Below are 23,180 nucleotides of genomic sequence, written 5' to 3'. Positions count from 1 at the left end.
AGACAGGCTCACTGTCTGTTCCTCAGGCTGGGACAGGAGATTGCACACTGTATTATTATTATTGAGAGACAGACTCACTGTCTGTTCCTCAGGCTGGGACAGGAGATCACACACTTATTATTATTGAGAGACAGGCTCACTGTCTGTTCCTCAGGCTGAGACAGGAGATCACACACTGTATTATTATTATTGAGAGACAGGCTCACTGTCTGTTCCTCAGGCTGGGACAGGAGATCACACACTGGGCTGCTCTCTCTCCCACACCCGAAGTAGGCACGACAGCCATCACACTGAGCTTCTTCTGTGTTTTCGCGCGGAATTCACCTCTTCTTGTCTCCTTGTGGTGGATGCAGTTCTCCACTTGAGCAAAGTGAGGCTCAGGCTGCAGATTGTCCTATTCAGACATGAGAAATGGGGATATTGGTTGTGTGTAATATTAAGCTTGGATTGTGTTTGGATTGACGGACTTTTAAGTGTGTGGATTTTTTTTACTGGTCCTAGCAACGTCTGACGTTTGAGTGCCTTAGGACACGACAGCGTGTAGGAGGCAGAGGAAGATGCGGGGGCAGTCAGCCCCGGACTGCAAGTTAAACAGCGAACATAAATGTCACTAAGGGCATTCGTCGTCCCCCTTCCCAGAGCACCTTGTGGCTTAGGAGGACTTGAGGAGGAGCAGGAGCCTTGAAATACTGTGACGTATTCTGCCCTCCTAGATTGAAGACGCGGTGTTCTTCGATTTCTGCATTGAGATTGGTGTTGCCAACATCCGGGAGTACGAGGACGAGCACATCAAGCAGCAGCAGGAGACTGACAAGAAACGGCAGGTTCCTCCCGTGTGTCAGCCGGTTCTCAGAACCCTGTTGGACCGGTGTCCCTGCTTTCTCATTCGTTCGTTTGGGTTAGCCCTCCAAACTGGGGACCGATGGAGGCATAACGCCGCCGTCGTGGCGTTGCGTGGATTGTGAATGTGTGGAAGTCTCATTTGTTTTGCGTAAGTGACGTTTTCCGGGAACCTGCCAAAGTGCCTTTTCAAAGTTCCCATGCATAACGCAGTACATTGGTTAACAAAACCATCCGCTCATCCATTTTCTAACCTCCTCTTCCAGTACAGGATCGTGGGGGAGCTGGAGTCTATCCCAGCAAGCAAGGGGCGCAAGGCAGGGTACAGCCTGGGCAGGACACCAGTCCATCAGAGGACACACACACACACTCACACCAGGGCCAGTCCATCATAGGACACACACACACACACACACTCACACCAGGGCCAGTCCATCACAGGACACACACAAACACACTCACACCAGGGCCAGTCCATCATAGGACACACACAAACACACTCTCACCAGGGCCAGTCCATCACAGGACACACACAAACACACTCACACCAGGGCCAGTCCATCACAGGACACACACAAACACACTCACACCAGGGCCAGTCCATCACAGGACACACACAAACACACTCACACCAGGGCCAGTCCATCACAGGACACACACAAACACACTCACAACAGGGCCAGTCCATCACAGGACGAACACACTCACACCAGGGCCAGTCCATCACAGGACACACACAAACACACTCACACCAGGGCCAGTCCATCACAGGACACACACAAACACACTCACACCAGGGCCAGTCCATCACAGGACACACACAAACACACTCGCACCAGGGCCAGTCCATCACAGGACACACACAGACACACACACTCTCACACCAGGGCCAGTTTTCCCAGACGCCATTTAACCTACCAGCATGTTTATGGTCTGCGGGAGGAAACCCACACAAACAATGGAGAACATGCAAAGTCCAAACAGTACTGCAGTTCATTAGAGAACCAAACCAAAGGAAAGTCTGCATTTTTAACTAGAAGCGCAGGTTGTGAGCTACGAGGAGAAGCCTTATGTCATCTTCAGTTTTCCTCCAGGATTTTAATGACCGCCGGGTGTCCGTGTCCCCCGCTAGGCTGCAGTTCGAAACCCAGAAAACGCGGCTCGGAACCCAGCTGGACTACGAACTGGAGCAGCTGCAGAAGCAGAGGAAGAAGATCCAGGAACTGGAGGAGACCATTGACCAGGAGGAACGCAGGATTGCCGAGCAGAAGAAAGTAAGGCTGTCCGTTTTTGAGAAGAGCACAATATTCGCAGCGTGGATCGTGGAGGCAGTGCATCATGCAGTAAATTATTAATGGATATTACCCATTGCTTTTAATTCATTGCCTTTCTGAAAAGAACAGCCAGGTTCTCGGTGATAAATTGGAAAGTACTTAAAAGCTGCAAATAGTTTTGAAGGTTTCTGTGTAAAGGAGGCAGTCAGTGACTAAGAGTTTCCTGCAGCGAAGGTCAAATCTTACCAACAGAAGTTCCTGTGCCCGTCTCAGGTGCGTTCGACCTGCCGGTCTCTCATGAATGTGGATATTGACACCCAAAAGTAAAACAAACTTGCTCCAAAAGGCACGTAGATACCTGTGCGTTGCGGGGGAGGGGTTCAGACTGCATCAGAGGGGGCCACGCCCAGCTCCCGTCGCCCAGGCAGGGTTCGGGGGGTCCCCTCGGGCTCGGTGTCGCCCTCCCTTCTGGTGGCAGTGTCTCTCCTGGTGTTCGGGTGGAGTGTATTACGGCCTCCTGGGGGGGGGGGGGGGGCGGGCGATGTTGGACCCTGTTGTGCTGAACCTTCTTCCGAGAATGGCAAGAGGGTGCAAGGATACACAAATGAGGAGATATGGATCCTGTCCAGCCACAGGAGTCGCCGGTAGACACGGCAGCAAACTATCCGAATCGAGAGGCGAGATCGTGGTCAATGAGAGTAAGGAAGGTCGAAATCCAAACAGACACCGGAGGCAAACAATCCGAATCGAGAGGCGAGGTAAGAAGTCTTGGAACAGTCCACGGTGGTTCTGATTTAATATTCTCAGGCTGTTGCTCAGAAAAACACTTGGAGTGTGCCATTTTATTCGGTGATTTGGGTTTTCCAATAAAGCAAAGCAGAGGGAGAGATTTTTTTAGTGTTGGCTAGAGCATCTGCATTTCACCACATGGGTATGTTTTCACCCTATGCCAGATTCGCGAGGGAAAGCCAGTTTGCCATGACTGATGCTTTAGCTGCCCAGTAATCGTGACGAAACACAGGAAGGCCTAAACCTAGCAAATTACCTCGTATCTGCAAGATAGCAATGGTCATTTGAGTGTACGAGCAACCTGTTACGTTGTACACCAGCACACCGTCCCCTCCTAGAAGCTGCTGAGAGCTCGGCTGGAGCCATGGGCTCAGTGTTCGCGACGGTGTCCGGCTTTCCACTGCGGTTTAATCGTAGCGAGGCGTCACAGTTTCTGCCTCTTGTGAACACAGTGTGGTGTCTCAGGGGGAATAGATAAACGTAATAAGTCCGAAAGTACTCACACCACACACTCTTCTTTTATTTTCGTGAGGTTTCCTCCTTTTCTTTCGTTCGTCCGTCCGTCCGTCCTCCAAACCAGTTCGCAATCCGTTTTCTCTGTCCTTGTTCAGACCGTGTTCCAAAAGTTCGTAAAATCCAACAAATCCGCGCCGTTATCCGTTATCCTTTATTTATTCCGTAAATCCGTTGTCCTTAAATCTTTGTCCACTCTAACCAAACTCCACTGTCTTCTCCAAAACGCATTCACCTACTGGCTTCCGCGCCGGTTCACTGTTTCCGGGGCATATATGTTTTGTTTCCTGATGAGACCCACCTGCGTCTCGTTGTCTTTCAGACTGAGCTCTTTCCATCTGTGGGTCAGCTGGTTTCTCTTAGCGGCCATCTTGGTCAGGTCTAAGTCAAGTATAGTGAGCAGATCGTTCCTAAAGTACCTGTCCTGGATGACCCTTCCTCTGGTCCTCTTACAGCAGTCTTTATAACCGTGAGGACAGTCACACTTACCTGTAAACCAGGAAGAGCTGTCCGTGCAATCCATTCCATTGCTGTAAGTCTGATATTGACAATGTGGGTATTGTAAGAGATGAGATCACTTTATTGGCCAGATACAATGTCTTGCATGAGGAATGTGTCTTTTCGCAGACCCCAGCTCGCTCTCCATGAGACACACAGACAGGGAGAGAGAAGCTGGGGGTCAGAGCGCAGGGTCGGCCATTTATATGGCGCCCCTGAAGCAGCTGGGGTGAAGGGCCTCGCTGAGGGGCCCAACGGAGTAGGATTCCCACAGTTCAGGACTCCACAACTGGGGTGTCGACCCGATCGCATGCAGTACGTGAGAAGGTGCTATCTCATAATTACAACATAATCTGCCGTCTCCTTGTCACGAGATAACTGAGGACATTTTTGATTTCCTCCAATTTTCTCGTTGTTGGCAGCAGTGCTCTCTTCCCTGTAGATTCCCCTGTTTGTGACGTACTGTGACAGTTTAGTTGTTCTACATTGGTCCTCCACTAGGGGGAGCCCTTTGATAGGTCAGTGCACGTGGAAGAGCTCGGATTCGGCTTCTTTGAATCTGGCCTAGCAGCGCTGGAGCTAAAAGTCGGCTCGTTTCGACACTTGTATTAAGACCAGTGCCTTTAAGACCAGCCACTACCATCCGTGTATAATAGTTTGGCCCTCAGTTATTTGCTTGGTTTGATTTCCAGGTCAGATTGGTTTTCTGCTTTGCCAGTTGAAGTAAAAGGAAAGCAGCTTTAGCATTGTCTCGCCTGGCGCTGGTGTGACGTGTGGGGGAATGCTTCACCATTACAAAAACAAAACATCCCAGAATACAAAAGGGCTTTTTGGAAGGAAACACAAGCAACAGAAAATGTCTAAAAACAGCTACTGAGGGTTGAAAACCAAAGAATGAAGGCAGTGAGCTATTATGCGGGTGTCTAACAGATCGTTATCAATACACAAAGGAAAGGGTAGCTGTGCATTTAATTTCAGTGAGGTGTTCAAGGAGCAGGTGACGATTAGCATAGTGGTTCGCATGAGAGAGGTCCTTTTATCTCAGCATTCCCCATCGGCTACTGTTCTGACTTCATAAGGTTATTTTTATCTAGAGTTTCTTGTTGCACCGTGTCAGAAGTATGACAGTGTCATTTTTGGTTGCTGTTTAATATCGATGCATTGGTTATCAAAAGTCACAGTGTTTTAGTAAACACAGTGTTATATTTAAATATCAAAAAGGTACCCTCACCTCAGCCTTAAATAGATTATATGTCTCTTTTTATTCAAGAGGTATTAGTCAGCCCTTTGCAGTGGTCATAAACAGAGCTTGAGCTTTGTGAGACCTGTGATAATGTGGTTAGAAATGTGCGTCCCCGATACAAACAGACGTTTACCGGATCTGCCAATTAGACGTTAAAAACTGCATCGCTGATAAGAGTTGCACCATTTTGGTCTGCATCGTATTAGGAGAAATGTTAGGGAGGTGAGCGGACCATGGGGACAGTGGTCAGCATCGCTGCCTTGCAGTGCTGGGGCCCAGGGTTCTATTCTGGACCCGGGCTGTGCTGTCTGTGTGGAGTTTGCATGTTCTCCTGTCTCCAGGCGCTCCAGTTTCCTCCCACAGTCCAAAGACAAGTTGGTGGGTTGATTGGCTTCTGGGAAAATTGGCCCTGGTGTGTGTGTGTGTGTGTGTGTGTGTGTGTGTGTGTGTGTGTGTGTGTGTCTCTGTTGGTCTACCCTGTGACGGACGAGCGTGCCTTCCAGGGTGTGTCCTACCTTGCTCCCATTCCGTACCGGGATAGGCTTCGGCTTCTCCTGTTATCCCGGGCTGGATAAAATGGTAGGAAAAGGGATGGATGGTAGGGTGTTCACCTGGTCAGGGACCCTCGCCCAGGTACACCACGCGGCCGGTAACCGTTTGTCTTCCTCCCAGGTGGAAGACGACCTGTTGAGAGCCGTCGACGAGGCCACGGCCGCCCTGCTGGACCTGAGGAACAGGCTGGCGGCTAAGACTGCGGAAGTGAACAGCGCCAAGGAGGAGGCCGAGAGGAGGGTCAAGGGTCTGCAGGAGGTCTCCAGGTTAGTGTGGGGGGAACGGAGACCTCGCGGGTGTCGGGGGGGTTTCTGAAAGGGGCGAGTTGTTGGGCCCCGGCGCGAAGCCGCGAGGAAGGGGGTTCGAGCAAAAGCAAATCCAGTAGGCCAGACCCAAGTCGCCGGGCAAGAGCGAAGGCGAAACTAGGAGAACCGGGTCGGGAAGGCGAGAGGGCCGTGGAAGAGATCTCAGTAGTTGAGCGCAGGTGAAGAGTGTTTCAATATCGAGGAGAGAGAGCTGTGGTTGGATAATGAGTTCCTGGATGGGCGTGTGTGGGATCTAGTACGCGTGGGAATGCCAGGGCGTTTACGAGAGAAGGCACGAGCCGTGACAGTAAGTTAATGCTGTAGCTACGTATGGTGCTGCAGTAGGAGACTTTTTTTTGGGATCACGAACAGTTTAGAAGCCTAGTGTAAACACCCACAGGTCATGGGTCATCGGCACACTTATCCCGTAACGTACGGTTCATTTTTGCTTGAACGAAGCGTGCATTCAAGACCTGATTTTCTCTGCAGTGAGAGCTAGATGTGTGTATATAAAGAAACTTCAGTGTTCCGTCTTTTGACCGGTCCGGCCTCTATATGGGTAATTAGTCATGCTGGGCGATTTCCTACACCTAAGGGGGAAAGAAATCGGAAAGTTTGTACGTAAAGTAGTGCGAATACCATTTTCGGTTTCCGAATGTTCGCCTTTTGAACTCTTTTCAAGAAGCAAATGACATTAAATCAATCCAGGGATGGGCACGTTCCAGAAAAAGTCTTTGTGGATTCCCCAGAAGGTGTGCCGGTATGGAGGTAATAATAATAATAATAGCTTACACTTATATAGCGCTTTTCTGGACACTCCACTCAAAGCGCTTTACAGGTAATGGGGATCCCCTCCACCACCACCAGTGTGCAGCCCCACCTGGATGATGTTGGAGTGAAGCCACGTTCTGGGAAAACTGAGCCCCGTCTTTCCCGGCAGGTCACCCTGGGAACCCCACGCCCCAGGGGGAGTGCCTGGGGGGGGGGGGTTAAAGACGTCTTCGGTCAGATTAATAGTTATTCAGCAGTTCTTTGCTCTTTAAATGATCCTGTCCTTCGGGCGCAACCCCTGCAGGCAGCTCGGGAGGATGCAGAAAGAAGTCTTGTCCCTCGAAACCTCTGTGGAGCAGAAGAAGATGGAGAGACACAACATCCTGCTCTCCTGCAAGATCCTGGGGCTGCCGATCCCCTTCCTGTCGGGGTCCCTGGACGACATCAGCGAGGTGCAGGTGAGGGCGCAAAGCGGTCGACCCCCCCCTCCGTGCGGCGCGAGAAACCGGCGGCCCGGTTTTCCTGCGTCATCCCCAGGGGAAAAAAAAAAAAGCTGAACGTTGGTGTGTGTCTGGTCTGCGCAGCTCGACTCGGAGATGGAGAGCGTGGCCACCACGGCGGATATCTACGAGCGCGAGGGACAGCTGCTGATCGACTTCGGCGCGCTGGAAGACGACCTCCAGGTGAGGGGGGGCGGAAAAAACGATTCCCGTCTCCGGCGGCGGCGGCATCCGTTCGGTCCGCCTGATCGAAACCGTCCGCCCCCCCGCGCCGTCTCGGGAGCTTCCCCTCTGGCGCGAGCTCCGACGAGCCGGCCCTCAGCCGCTGGGTTCCCCACAGGGGCTGGAAGACGAGAAGGAGATTCAGGCGCAGCTGGAGAGGCTGGAGCAGGCGGCCCGGGCCCAGGAGGACGTCCTCAAGAGGTCCACCGCTCCCAATCTGAAGGTGCTGGAGAAGATGTCCAGGGTGCAGGGGAAGTTCCAGGAAGTCGCCCACGGTACGAGCAGCTCAGACGCCCGCTTGCCGATAGCGGCGGCGGCGGCGGCGGCTCTGTCCCCTCCCTCTCTCTCCCGTCCAGTTCTTCCCCTTTCTTCCTCGCCGTGTCTCACAGAGCTGAGCACTGGGCGCTCAAGCTCTCTGCGCTCAAAGAGTACTCGAAGTACAGAAACCTGGGACGCTAACAAGGAAGATCCCCGGATACCTAAAACGGTTTGGACTCCTCCTACAGTGCGGGATGTTAGTGGTCTTTACTCTCGGGACAATGTAGGCCGCTAAGGGGAGGGCCTGAAAGTTTTCGTACGCAAAGATCTTTCTCCTCGCAGTCCAGCTCAGTAGTGCGTAAGACCTCCAGTCTCACAGTGGATCTGCTCTAAAGGCACAGGGGGTTGGCCAGTTGACCCGAAAGTCTACTTTTTACACTTGAGCCATAACACAGTTATGTACATTTATGTCCAGCTGTGATATTTCGATTTTCTATCGACGGTGTTGTTGAAAAGCATCCAGACGGTCTCCACTCCTTTGCAACCCGCCTGATGTTCTCAGCGAAATGTAACCTGGATAATTCTAAAATATCCGCTGACTGGCAGTGCGCTGTGGGTATTTCGGTTTTGTGGCTGAAGGCTTGCTCTTGCACGCCTTGTGCTTTTGTTTTGTTTTCTTGCTTTCCTGCCTTCTCCCACAAGACTGTACAACGCATCCACCTTGCGTCTGGGCAGAGGCAACATTGACAGTGACCTGTTTCTGGACTGAACATTAAACTGATACATCTGTTCTTTTTCTTTTCCCGTTTACAACCGTTTTTGTGCAATATATGCCAGGGACCCGTGCAATACATTTACAGTCACATTGTGCAATATGACTTTTTTTATGCACTGTTCTGTTCTGGTTTGTTCTTTGTGTGTTCTGGACTGTGACTGTAACTCTTCTTGCACTTCTCACTGTATTGATTGTATTGTATGTGTTGTATTATTGTACCATTCATTACACTGTGGCTGTGTTGTCTGTGTGAAGCTTCTGTCGCACTGCAATTTCCCTCACGGGATCAATAAAGTATCTTATCTATCTGATAAGAGTTTGAGGCCAGCAGGAGAGCGGCGAACAAGGCCCGTCTGGAGTTCGAGCAGGTGAAAGCCCGGCGGTACCAACTCTTCAGCCAGTGCTTCGAGCACGTCTGCGTCGCCATCGATCAGATCTACAAAAGGCTGTGTCGCAACACCAGCGCCCAGGTGAGGAGACGCCGTTGTACAGAGCAGTCGCTCGGAGGTGTCTCGTCTGGGAGGTCACCGGACCCACCCTCGCTTAGCGTCTGGTGGGGTTTGTCTTCCTCTCGCCTGACACTGGCGAATTAACTGGGGATCTTAGACTGCATTTTCTTTCTTTTTTTTAACAAAAAAAACTCTCTATCGACGAACGGGTTTACAGATAAGAACTTCTACTAAATAACAAAGTAACATCCTGCCCTCGTCTTTCATTCTACAGTTGTTTTTATATGTGATGCACTTCTTACATTATGACAACATAGATGGGAGGTTACCTGTGGAAATAAATGTCAAAACACAACAAACGAACAGCTAACGAGCCGCACAAAAACGTTGCATTGTCGTCTTTCACAGAATGAAATGAGGTCTTGGGTGAGGGTTATACCGTACGTAATACAGGAACACGTAAAAGGTTTATTCCGGGCTGAAAGGAGAAGAAAAGAGGAGAAGAAGGCTGTGGAGCCTTCTTCAGGTGTCGGAAGAGTAAAACCAGATCGCAACACCTTAAAAGCCCACGGCAGAAGGTTTTTAAGTGAGCTTTAAAAATGTCAAAGAGTGGTGGAGACACCCGACTGCATGCTGACACAGCTCCCTACTAGAACCTCTATACGTAACATCGACACTGTTTTTTTCTATCCAAATCAACTTTATTTCACAGAAAACATCTCGCAATACCGGTTCTAGTAATAGATCCCACTCTAAGCGATTAAAAGGTTTCTGAATCAGGTGACTGTCCGTTATCAGTCAGTGCAAGTGGACCTGCACCAATGAAAGAGTTCCTCGCCTTCCGCGGTTTTACTGGGGACACCGGCGGCCAAAGCGACTACCGCCGTCCCCTTGTCCAGTCCGGTCCCGGTCCCGGTCCCGGTCCCGGTCCCGGACTGATAATGGACAGTCACCTGATCAGTCACCTGACGTCCAGCCCCAGCAGGGTGCGCTGGTAACTGAGCACCGCTCCCGCTGCCTGGGGGTTGCAGAGTGTTTGTCCGTTTCTGCCCCTCGCTGCTTCGGCGAAGGGGGCAGCTCCAGAGCACGCGCTCCGGCGTCTCCTATGGCCCCCGTCGCCCGGCTGCGAAAGCCGCGCGGATCGGTGACCTGCCCCGTTGTATACGTCTTAACCACGTGGTCCCTGTCCATCGGGCCAGGCTTTCCTCAGCCCCGAGAACCCCGAGGAGCCCTACCTCGAGGGCATCAACTACAACTGCGTCTCCCCGGGCAAGCGCTTCATGCCCATGGACAACCTGTCGGGGGGAGAGAAGTCCATCGCTGCCCTGGCCCTGGTCTTCGCTGTCAACAGGTAAGAGTCGGACCCGCCTCTCGGATCTTTCCGCTTTCAGAGGTATTTTCGTTTTTTTCTCCCCCTTCCCCCACTGCCAAAAAGACAACCCAGACACTGTCTTCTTGTCAAAGATGTGTGTGGAACCTTGGCATCTCCTTACATGTGTAGAGTATGGCTGCAATTCAGGGTCATAGTAAGGGAGCACCAGGCCAGGTACGCCCTGGACAGTGCTGTCATTCCCCCGACATCCAAAGGAATTTCTCAAAAAGGGTAGGGGTATAAATCCAGGTGTCCTGGCCTAATCTTGGCCTCCTGATGATCCCTGTCTCTGAACTGGCTCCATCCCTCTGCTCTCCTCCCCACTGAGGGCTGGTGTGTGGGAGAGGACTGGAGCATCATCCAGGTGGGGCTGTGGGGTTGTGGGATTATCTGAGTGGCGTGCTGTATAAGTGTTTTTATTATTATTATATGTTCTATTATATGTTGTGGGATTCTCTGAGTGGCGTGCTGTATAAGTGTTTTTATTATTATTATATGTTCTTTCGCTTCATGTGTCGTCATCTGGGGATTTGCGCAGCTACCGACCTGCTCCCTTCTTTGTCATGGATGAAGTTGATGCTGCTCTGGACAACACCAACATTGGGAAGGTAAGGAGCTTTTCAGCAGAATCTTTCACTGGTTTCCATCTATCCGTCCGTTTTCTGACCGCTTCATCCAAATTCAGGGTCTGGGGGGGAGCTGGAGTCTATCCCAGCGAGCAATGGGTTCAAGGCAGGGTACACCCTGGACAGGACACCAGTCCATCACAGGACTCACACACTCACACAGCCACTCACACCAGAGCCTATTTTACCCAAAAGCCAGTCCACCTCCCAGCATGCATTCAGACGGTGGGAGGAAACCCATGCAAACTCCACACAGACGGCACCCCAGGGCCCCAGTGCCGCGAGGCAGCAGTGCAGCGCCGCCAAGCCGCCCGGAGACCTACAGGACTAGTGGAATAAATCAACAACCGCTGCTGAAGAGCAACAGCCGCCGGGGTGCGCTCTCGCGGCCTCCCAGCAGGGGGCAGCGGAACGCGCTGTGAGATCCTCATGTGTGCCGGTGTCCCTTCCCCCCCCCGCAGGTCACCAGCTACATCAGAGAGCAGTCCAGGGAGGACTTCCAGATGATCGTCATCTCCCTGAAGGAGGAGTTCTACTCCCAGGCCGACTCCCTGCTGGGGGTGTACCCAGAGGTAAGGGCGCCCTCCCTGACCCCCTGATCCCCTGACCCCTCCAGCCCTCGCTCCTGTTCTGAGAGGATCTTGCCTTTCCCTTGCAGTTCGATGGCGGCATGTGCAGCCATATTCTGAGCCTGGACCTCACCCCCTTTCCACTTACTTAGAGGGAGGAGTAGCCAGCTGACAGGACGTTCTCCGGCCTAGGGCATGACCTGATTGCTTTTCGAAAATGTTCTGTTCTCTCTCAGTTCTCTCTCGCGCCTTTTCTGTTAAATTTGTTCTGCCCATATCTTTCAGCTGGTTGCCTTACGGAGTTCGAACAAACGGGTGTTAAAAATGGTCCCGCTTGCATTTTCTTGTTGAAGTCGTCTTTGTTCTTGTTTTGTTCCGTTCAGAAACGTAACGTATTCCTGTGTTTCGACCCATGGTGTTGTTGTTGTTTTTAATGAGGTTTTCCACAAGTTCGTTTTCGTTCGGTGTCGGGTGCCAGCAAGTTGTTCTGTTTTGTCTTGGGACACCAAAGTCAGTTCTTCTGTGTCGGCTTTAGTTCCAAAAATTGTGCTTTCCAGTCCATTGATGGAAGGGGTGTTGGGTGGAGAAACTGTAGTCCTGCAGATATGTGAACCGGACACAGCAAGGCCTTGGTATTCTAGTCTGGGTCATTAAAAAATAAACTTGTTTGTTTCCCCACTCAGTAAGGTGTTGTTCTCAGCTTATTTTGATGACTGAGAGATTGGGGACTGAAGCCCAGGGGCTGCTCCTCTCTGTCCCCGGCCACCACCTCTGAGCTTAAGACTGACATTTACAAAGGTACCCGAAAAGCAGTCAAGCTCTCTCACCATTTAAGAAAGGTCCAGAAAGACAAGACCACGTGCATTTCTGACAGGAGTGACTGTGGCCTGTGACAGTACACATGACACAGGACTGTTGCTCAGTTAATCAAGACACAGGAGAAAAAGGAGGGGAGAAACGCTGACAGACTGCGGAAAACGCGCGTTCGTCGGAACGTGTCGGGATTCGCCCTAAACAAAATGAGCGCCAGCTGAAACAGCGCTAACTCTTCCTCGGGCTGGCGCGGAGCCAGACTGGGGAACCTCCGTCCGCGAGCTTTCCTCGATCTCTTGTAACTACCGGAACGAAACGGTGCTGTAACGAACAGTTCTTTCCGGACCCTATGCGGACGACACAATCCGACGAAGTGGGGAAACACTGGGGAAACGTCACGCAGGAATACGGGGCTGAAGACAGGGGGGCGTGTCCAAGGTGCGCTGGTGCACGGGGGAGGTGTGGCCGAGGCGAACAATCCAAAAGAGTAGTCCTTAGGGAATATCCAAAACACAAGGGTAAGTCCAAAACCAGGAGATCCATCAGAACAAGGAATTAAAAACACGAAGGCCGGGTCGGAACCGGCAGACAGGGAACGGAGGTTAAAACCTTAACGGGACCAGGCGCTTCCAGGTCCCGGACTCGCACGGTACAGAAACCAGGTGCAGAGCCCGGATGAGCGTCAGCGCCTGGCTTTTAAGGTGGGCTGGGAATAGGGAACAGGTGCACAGAATAAAGTCTCACGTGAAAGGGCTGGCGCACCCTTAAGGAGGGGGAACTATAATCGTGACAGGTGCCCCAGACCTGCCCTCTCTCTCCCTGTAGATCCTCGTGACTGCTAGCCGTCCAAAAAAAAAAAAGAAGCATTTGAAACACGCGGTAGGATGCGTTTTGATCGAGGAAGACAGTCCAGAGCCTGTCCTTTCACATCAGAATCACGTACCCAGTCTCTTACACAGGAGGCAGCATCCCAGCAGGAAGAATCCTTACACTTGTATAGCGCCTGTCTGGACCCTCCACTCCCAGCTCTTCCCAGGTCAGGGAGAATCCCACTACCCCCACCAGTGTGCAGCCCCACCTGGATGATGCTCCAGTCCTCTCACACACACCAGCTCTCAGTGGGGAGGAGAGCAGAGGGATGGAGCCAGTTCAGAGAGGGGGGTTATTAGGAGGCCATGAGGGGTAAAGGCCACGAGGCCTTGAGGTGACAGATGTATAGTATTAGATTGATCAGATTTAATAGTAGTACAATGTACAACTGGAATTAAATATGTCGGTATTCCTATCACGCACATGTTAAGCCTGTTAAGATTTTTTTTCTCAATATCGTCGCCCATGTCTGCTGCCCATGTTGTATTAAATATTACTACTAAGACTTTTACATTACGAGACAAACCCAAGGATATTACGATGTGCATAGTAATCGCTATATAGCGTTATGCCATCTATTATACAGTACGTTAAAATCCACACCAGAAAGAGTATTTTTAAATTATGCCAGGGAAATATAGTACATATAGAAAAATCACTCTGTATTGAGATATATACAGTATATATGTTTTCCACCCAAAGATAAAATTCAAAGGGTCATTTTTCCAACGGGCCGTGTTTTTAAATCCTAACCGAGGAGGGATAATTAGAAAATATACCATACAGACAGATGAAAGCTGTGCCTTAACAAAGCTACGGCATTCACCTTCATACCTCGCAATACAGTCATCTATAATTATAATAAAGATTGAAATCTCACTTCTCTAGCTTTCTTCGTCCCGGCACACATTTTTTCTTCCGGCGATAGTGGTATTTTGTGCCGTCTGCTTACACACACACACACGCACACAACAAAAAAAGCTCGCTTTGTGAATAAAACTCAAATTTAAAATCGCGACAGGCCATAGCAACAATTATGACGTCAAATCACAAGTTTTGGGATGCATGAATAACATTAAGATAGTATTGACGGATAGAGGCGACTGTGCATTTTACAGATAGCTATTCAGATCGCCTCTAAGTGCCCTGCAGTATTTCTAAGTGAACGACGTTGACAGAGCTAAAACACACCCAAAATACGTATTCGGCGCTTTTATTAGCAGGCCATTAGTGCAGTTAAAGGTACGATGAGTTGGTTAGCACTGTAATGCGACTGTAACAATTCAGTGTCAAGTCTTGTGGGCAGTCACGAATTCTGGCATCAAGAGTCTTCTGGCATCGGAAATAGAATACTGCTTTCGTGGGTTTCATACAAGTTTCAAAGCATCATGAAAGATCGAACGAGATCTTCAGAACTTAATATTTTAATACCTTCGCAGTTTTTATTCTCGTGGCACCTCACTCGATAGTACCCTCGGGGCGATGCGTTTACTCCGACCTCTGAAAGCCACACCTGCCTGCACGTTCTTCGGGTATGTTGTGCTCAAGTCCGCTGAATATTTAAAGGCAGGTAGAAGCTCCGTGAGGTTGCCCCCTTACAGACAGCACAAACGATGAAACCCACCTCATTCGTTAGTGCTACGGTTGTGCCGTTGAAAGTAGCGTTTGTGCTGCTCTCGTTTCCGAGATATAGCGCCTTGTTTTCCCGGTGATCACCTGACCACGTACGGTGACTTTGACCTCCAGTGACCCCGTCTGCCCGGTTCAAGCGCTGTTACAGTTGAGCTCGTACCCTTGACATTGTAAAGACAATCAACATCCATAAACATATGAGCCTCCTTAGATGTGAATAATACTAAGACATGACGCTTGCCAACAAGTTAACCATCTATGACATGAACCTGTATTTGTAATGTATGTAAAATCACCGTGATTGTCAGATCTCTGAATTTATTTTCTAAGGCACGTTTTCCTTTTCTTTTTCCTTTACAACACGCTGTTGCCAAACGCGTAACTGTGGGATACCATCGCGACAAGACCTCCGCAGCATGTCATGATAGGGACCTCATGTATAACGCGTGTATATCGCGGCAGTATATATCACGACTGGCGCCTTGATTCCACGCCACCCTGTTACCGCTGTCGCAACATATGGACTCCATGAGGTGGGCATTTTGTCAGGGTATTTCATATTGCGATATACGGGCTCCATGTCGCGACATGGGGGCGGGGCATTTTTGTCGGTATTTCATATCGCGATATACGGGCTCCATGTCACGACATGGGGGCGGGGCATTTTTGTCTGGGTTTTTCATATCGCGATATACGGGCTCCATGTCGCGACATGGGGGCGGGGCAGTTTTGTTGAGGTTTTTCATATCGCGATATAAGGGCTTCATGTTGCGACATGGGCTCGGGGGTCTGTCATATCGCGATATGCCGGCTCCATATTGCGACATGGGGGCGGGGGCGTTTTGTCGGGGTATGTCATATTGCAATATATGGACAGTGCTGCGCCAGTCGCAATGGGTGTCACAATGTGATCGTGATGCGCGCACTCCTATCGTGACATGCTATCGGAGTCGTGACCGCGCTGAATGACATTCTTTGTCTTCTATTCAGTTTTGACCTCAGTGCGACTTCTCTTAGATTGATCAGTAATTGGAAACCAATGGATGTGTTACTGTATATCCAGCGTGCTCATACAGTACACATGGTTAACCGCGGCTACAGTACGTGGACCAAGAAGAACATCCGTCACCTGTGTGTCTACATGCTCTCGGAACTTCCGCTGTGGCGCTGTAGCCAATCAGAGTGTCGATTCTCACTCTTCACCCAATCGCGGCCCGAGCTGTTCGGGGGTTTAGCCAATCACGGGGCTGAGAGCTGTTCAAGCCGGCAGCGCCAGGTGGATCGGCGTGTTTACTGTCTATGAGAATCTAATGCTTTACTTATTTGCAAAATAACTACATCGGCTTATTTTTTAACATCTTTATTGATTCACAATGTCCCGTACTCTTCGAAATAAATACATTTTTTATTTACAATATAACTGTCTCCGCTGCTTTCTGTAATGAATACGTGGTATTTGAACAATTTTAATCGTATATTTAAGGTAGGGGGCGTTTATACTTCAGAAATGAATAGAAATGTAAAGTCTATGATCATTATTATTATTATGCTCGTGCTTTCAATTTTGTTTTTTATTGAAACTGATACATAAAAATGTGAATATGGGCTCTCGTGTTGTACCAGCGGTAATTTGGAAACTGGTGTCTCTTCACCAGTGAAAGGAGTACACAAGCAATACATTTTCGAGAACATAGTTATAAATTAAAAGAAAACACCTAATCCAATGAACTAACATAGTAACTCCTCCCTAAATATAAGACTGTTTATTCGAGTAAAGGCTGCAAAGTCTGGGGTCAACTGATCAACAGATCACAACTGGAAGATCTGGCGGTCGTGACTTTGCTGTTTTGGACGTCACAGAGTGACGTCACAGCCAGGAAAAGATGGCGCTATATTGAAATATAGTGAAACATCCAGCCCCCCCGACTAGACAGACTCGGAAAACAAATTGCCCCCATCGTCTTCATCACAGTCAGGAGCTCAAGTACCGAGTTTGTTGTAAATAGTCACGTGATTACCCGAATAAACAAGGCGCTATATCTCGGAAACGAAAGCAGCAGAAACGCCACTTACAGCGACACAAACCGGCACAAACGCAGCACTAACGATTGCGGTGGGTTTTATCGTTTGTGCTGTCTGTAGGGAGGGGGCAACTTCACGGGGCTCAAGGTAAACTCTGCATGGTATTTTAAATACGGTTTTGAATCTTGCGTTTTGCGTCGTGTTCACCGTGTTTTGCAATACAATTTCAGAGTAACTCGTAAAACTACTAAACAATCTAAAAGCAGGCATACGAACAAGGGAAAATGAGCTCTTGCAGTTTTTCTTTGGCTAAAGACACATGAGAGACCTTTGCAAACGACAGTGAGGAAATTATCGCCAGATTCAGTTCGAAGCCCCGACGCCTACGTCTGGTCTAGCAGGCCAAAACCTCACCACAGAGGTAGGCAATGACTGTTTTTGTGTGTGTGTGTCCGCCGTGGCACAGTAGCGTTCGGCAGCCCAGGTAATGGTTGCTTCACCTGTGTGTGTGTGTGTGAGTGTGTGAGAGAGAGAGAGAGAGAGAGAGAGAGAGAGAGAGTGAGTATGTATATAAGGCTCCGCTAATTCTGCTGTTTGTCTATACCGCTCGAGGATTGCATTGTAAATTGGAGGGATGCCCCTTATGCTGGCAGGACGGTCAGTTAGACCCTGGACCCACCCTCTTTTGCACAGACTCGCCCCAGAATCAACTCCTGGCTGCGCCCCTGGCCCTGCGCTGCGAGGCAGCGATGCTGAGCCCCGCGCCGCCCCGAGTTTAATGTCGGATCATTGTTTCAGGCTGCAATGCCAAGAAAAGAGACAGCCGACGTTTCGGCTCTTCTTCTTCGTCGTGTCTCTTCCCTTCTCCTTCTAGCCTGGAATAAACCCCTCCTTGTGCCCCTGCAGCCTACCCTGCATTTGTGTTCTCTCGAATTGACTACCGTAAGGCTCTGCTCGCTGGGGTATCTAAATCTACTCCGAACAAACTGCAGTCTGTCCAAAATTCAGCAGCCAGAATCCTGACCAGGTCTAGTGTAAGTGTTCCCGTTACTCCTATCCTGGAGTCCCTGCACTGGCTTCCGGTCAAATTCCGTGTGGACTTTAAAATCCTCATTGCTCACCTATAAGGCTCTGCATGGCCTGGCACCTCAGTACCTCTCTGAACTATTATCACCCTACTCCCCATCTCGCAACCTTCGCTCTTCTGATTCTGCCCTCCTCACTGTCCCCCAAGCCCGTCTACACTCTATGGGTGACAGGGCCTTCTCCTGCTATGCCCCCAAGCTCTGGAACTCTTTGCCCAAGGATATCAGAGAGTCACCTTCTCTAAACTCCTTCAAATCCAGACTCAAAACTTTCAAGCCTTTACTGAACTGGTTCCATTCCTCACCCCTCTGCTCTTCTTAGTACCACCATCCACGGTCTCCTCTTTATATTATATCTTGTGTATTCTTCTTATTGATTGTTATTGTCATCCTGTAAAGCGCTTTGAGAAGCCTCCTTTAAAGGCGCTATATAAAATAAAGTTTATTATTATTATTATTACCCACGCTGACCCAGCTCCGGCCTCGAACGCGTCTAGGGCGCTGTATAATCTTACTAGGACACATTCATGTCGCCCGCTGAAGGCTTTGCTTGCATTTGCCTCGCCAGCTCCTCTCTCCCCCCCGCGTGCCATTCGCGTGTGTGTTTAGGGGGCCGGGGCGTGTCGGCGTATCATCTCTCCCATCGCCAGGCAGACAGCGCACAATCGCGCGGCGAGCCAGCGAGCAGCCCCGAGCAGAGCTTTGATCCTCCGAAACAGAAACACACTTAAGAGTTACCCCCCCCCACACACACACACACACACACACACACACACACACACACACACACACACACACACACACACACACACACACACACACACACACACACACACACACAGCCCGCCACCCGCCTCCTTCCCCTCCTCCTGGAGGCTTTTAGTCCCCAAACACAATCAGCACAATCAGCCAAACTATCTCTGTGTAACGTGTGGACGCACGCCGCATCAGGGACGAAGAACAGCAACAGAATCAGGAGTGCCGGGGGCGTTGAGGGCGGCATCCTTCAGATGAGACATAAAACCGAGGTCCTGACTCTCTGTGGTCTTTAATAAACCCCAGGGTGTCTCTCGACAAGAGAAGGGGTGTTACCCCAGTGTCCTGGCCAAATTTCCCCCCTGGCCTTTACCCCTCATGGCCTCCTAATAACCCCCCTGTCTGAACTGGCTTCATCCCTCTGCTCTCCTCCCCACTGAGAGCTGGTGTGTGGGAGAGGACTGGAGCATCATCCAGGTGGGGCTGCACACTGGTGGGGGTAGTGGGATTCCCCCTGACCTGGGAAGGGCTCTGAGTGGAGCTCTAGGTAATGTAATATACATGTAAGCATTATTTTTATTCAAAATTTACACCAGCTAGTGCCGGTTTTCCCTATAGTCCCCAGGGGCCCCGCGAAGGAGGGAAACACGAGTGACTGATGAGAAACGAGCTGGAAGAACAGGCAATGGACTCCAGGTGCTCCAGATCAACGATCAGACGCTGTCCAGCGGCTCTTCTAGAAACTAGGAGTGTCGAAGTGACAGTCGCATCAGTCACGCGGTTTAGCAAGAGAACAGTTCGTAGTGCGTTAATCGACGCCGTTCAACTGGCGTGTCCCCCTCTTTCTGCACGTCGGAGTGGAAGTGCCCGGGGGCCTACGGACACCACAATCCGGCCCTGGTTTCCCACTCCGTTATTTTCCTTTTCCTCCAACGGTGAGGTCGGATGTCTCCCCCCCCCCCAGAATCGCCCACAGTGTCCAGACAGCTCTGTCAGCCAAGGGTGCGCTAATCCACCCTGTCATTTGGTCAGTTTAAGAGGAACAGTTCTGCCAGAAGCCAATAAACTCGGAGCCTTTGGACAGCGGGAGGAAAACACGGGCAATCAAGAAGAGAACATGCAGACTCCACACACACACACACACACACACACACACACACACACACACACACACACACACACACACACACACACACACACACACACACACACACACACACTGCACCCCCAGGTCTTGAACTGACACCAGAGCCCCTGGCGCTAAACACCCCGCCAACACCGTGCTGTCCTCAACACCCCCACTCTGTTTCTAGTCCATCACAGGACACACACACTCACACCAGGGCCAGTCCATCACAGGACACACACACACACCAGGGCCAGTCCATCACAGGACACACACACACACACCAGGGCCAGTCCATCACAGGACACACACACACACACACCAGGGCCAGTCCATCACAGGACACACACACACACACACCAGGGCCAGTCCATCACAGGACACACACACACACACACCAGGGCCAGTCCATCACAGGACACACACACACACACACCAGGGCCAGTCCATCACAGGACACACACACACACACACCAGGGCCAGTCCATCACAGGACACACACACACACACACCAGGGCCAGTCCATCACAGGACACACACACACACACACACACACACACACACCAGGGCCAGTCCATCACAGGACACACACACACACACACACACACACACACACACACACACACACACACACACACACCAGGGCCAGTCCATCACAGGACACACACACACACACACACACACACACACACACACACACCAGGGCCAGTCCATCACAGGACACACACACACACACACACACCAGGGCCAGTCCATCACAGGACACACACACACACACACACACACACACCAGGGCCAGTCCATCACAGGACACACACACACACACACACACACCAGGGCAGTCCATCACAGGACACACACACACACACACACACACACCAGGGCCAGTCCATCACAGGACACACACACACACACCAGGGCCAGTCCATCACAGGACACACACACACACACCAGGGCCAGTCCATCACAGGACACACACACACACACACCAGGGCCAGTCCATCACAGGACACACACACACACACACACACACACACACACCAGGGCCAGTCCATCACAGGACACACACACACACACACACACACACACCAGGGCCAGTCCATCACAGGACACACACACACACACACACACCAGGGCCAGTCCATCACAGGACACACACACACACACACACACCAGGGCCAGTCCATCACAGGACACACACACACACACACCAGGGCCAGTCCATCACAGGACACACACACACACACACCAGGGCCAGTCCATCACAGGACACACACACACACACACACCAGGGCCAGTCCATCACAGGACACACACACACACACACACCAGGGCCAGTCCATCACAGGACACACACACACACACACACACACACACACACCAGGGCCAGTCCATCACAGGACACACACACACACACACACACACACACACACACACACACACACACACACCAGGGCCAGTCCATCACAGGACACACACACACACACACACACCAGGGCCAGTCCATCACAGGACACACACACACACACACACACCAGGGCCAGTCCATCACAGGACACACACACACACACACACACCAGGGCCAGTCCATCACAGGACACACACACACACACACACACCAGGGCAGTCCATCACAGGACACACACACACACACACACACACACACACACACCAGGGCCAGTCCATCACAGGACACACACACACACCAGGGCCAGTCCATCACAGGACACACACACACACACCAGGGCCAGTCCATCACAGGACACACACACACACACACACACACCAGGGCCAGTCCATCACAGGACACACACACACACACACACACACACACACACACACCAGGGCCAGTCCATCACAGGACACACACACACACACACACACCAGGGCCAGTCCATCACAGGACACACACACACACACACACACCAGGGCCAGTCCATCACAGGACACACACACACACACACCAGGGCCAGTCCATCACAGGACACACACACACACACACCAGGGCCAGTCCATCACAGGACACACACACACACACACACCAGGGCCAGTCCATCACAGGACACACACACACACACACACACACACCAGGGCCAGTCCATCACAGGACACACACACACACACACTGCACCCCCAGGTCTTGAACTGACACCAGAGCCCCCGGCGCCAACACCGTGCTGTCCTCAACCCCCCCTCTCTGTTTCTGTCTTTTCCCGAGTACGACTGAGAATCCTTCAAGAAAGCGACAACACACGATACGGGCCGATTCGCGGCGCGGAGACCCGCGCAGTCGCGGCGCGGCGCTGTTACGCGCGAAACGGCGTGTGTGGAAAATCCTCCAGCGGCGGGCGGTGCCCAGCGGCTGCCGCTGTTTCTCCACATCTCCCGATCCAGATAAGAGATCGCAGTCGCCCGGGAGAGGCTGCAGGTGAGGAATTTCAGCGCCGTGTGCCGGATAAGGATCTCCTGTCAGCGCTGCACGCAGTCACGACCGGGCCTTCACGGTGGCGCTCGGAGTGCTTTTCAGAAAGGAGGTGAACTGAACCATCACAAAAAAAAAAACCCGGGTTCCTGTAAATAGCTCATTAGCGTCTCTCCCCTTCTCGCAAAACAGCTTTTGTGTGGGGGGAACGTCACGCCTTGTTCTTTTGGACGGGGCGGAACGAAATCGGAAGTGCCGGCCGTGTCCCTGCACGGACGGAGCCAGACAAGTCCCCCCCAAGTCGCTTTCTGACCCCCACCCCATTTCCCTTTTTTTTATCGCGAAACACACCCGCCGCACGGCGGCACGGCCCTCTCTGTCACGGACGTCCAAAGGGACTAACCGTGGGGAGCAGGAGAGCGGAAAAAGACCCATATGCGTAGCGGGCGAGACGGGAAAAAGGCCCGGGCTCATTAGTGCAAAGAGTTCAGGAATGCCGTATAGAAACCTGTGCCCTCAGGGAGGGGACGTGGGGCGCCCTGGTGCTAGGCGGGTCTCAGGACATCCGAACGTCAATGCTGAGCGAGGACAGAGTGCAAGACCCGGAAATATATAGCCCAAGGGGAAAGAGAGGGACAGGAAGGACAGCAGACCGGAAACCAGGGACAGGACAGAGAAGGAGCGCCCTCTGGCTGCAGAGGGCGTGACACTCCCCTCCGGGCAGAACCGACGTGGACAAGCGCGATTAGATCGATCCATTAGCCCTTAGATCGATCTGGGCAATTCCGTCCGTTGTAGTCTGAAATGAGGTTACACTGCTATATGAGGTCATGACATGACATTAGGCTGTGATTTGTGTTACATCAGCTTACGATGTTAAATTAGGTAACGCTCGGTA

The 23,180-nt window shown here is 51.3% G+C and overlaps 2 protein-coding genes across 4 annotated transcripts in view; one reads left to right on the top strand and one right to left on the bottom strand.

Moving 5' to 3' along the window:
* smc1b (structural maintenance of chromosomes 1B) overlaps positions 1-12,238 on the top strand; it is a 40,147-nt gene extending 27,909 nt beyond the window's left edge. The window contains exons 15-25 of one of the 2 annotated variants that reach the window (XM_088646638.1): positions 714-820; positions 1,973-2,114; positions 5,830-5,975; positions 7,090-7,243; positions 7,370-7,468; positions 7,626-7,782; positions 8,856-9,010; positions 10,189-10,340; positions 10,900-10,969; positions 11,449-11,559; positions 11,646-12,238. In XM_088646638.1, the coding sequence (XP_088502764.1) occupies positions 714-820; positions 1,973-2,114; positions 5,830-5,975; positions 7,090-7,243; positions 7,370-7,468; positions 7,626-7,782; positions 8,856-9,010; positions 10,189-10,340; positions 10,900-10,969; positions 11,449-11,559; positions 11,646-11,708 (1,356 nt within the window). In that variant the 3' untranslated portion in view covers positions 11,709-12,238. The remainder of the gene's footprint in view (positions 1-713; positions 821-1,972; positions 2,115-5,829; positions 5,976-7,089; positions 7,244-7,369; positions 7,469-7,625; positions 7,783-8,855; positions 9,011-10,188; positions 10,341-10,899; positions 10,970-11,448; positions 11,560-11,645) is intronic. The other variant, XM_088646639.1, reaches the window with a different exon arrangement.
* LOC148654417 (achaete-scute homolog 4-like) overlaps positions 1-23,180 on the bottom strand; it is a 171,895-nt gene that overhangs the window by 142,104 nt on the left and 6,611 nt on the right. The gene's annotated exons all lie outside the window — the stretch shown is intronic.

This window comes from Lepisosteus platostomus, chromosome 9 (assembly GCF_059453375.1).
Source record: "Lepisosteus platostomus isolate fLepPlt1 chromosome 9, fLepPlt1.hap1, whole genome shotgun sequence".
NCBI classification, from domain to species: Eukaryota; Metazoa; Chordata; class Actinopteri; order Semionotiformes; family Lepisosteidae; genus Lepisosteus; species Lepisosteus platostomus.
The sequence above is the reverse complement of the archived record's forward strand: the minus strand, read 5'-3'. Positions and strand labels throughout refer to the sequence as shown.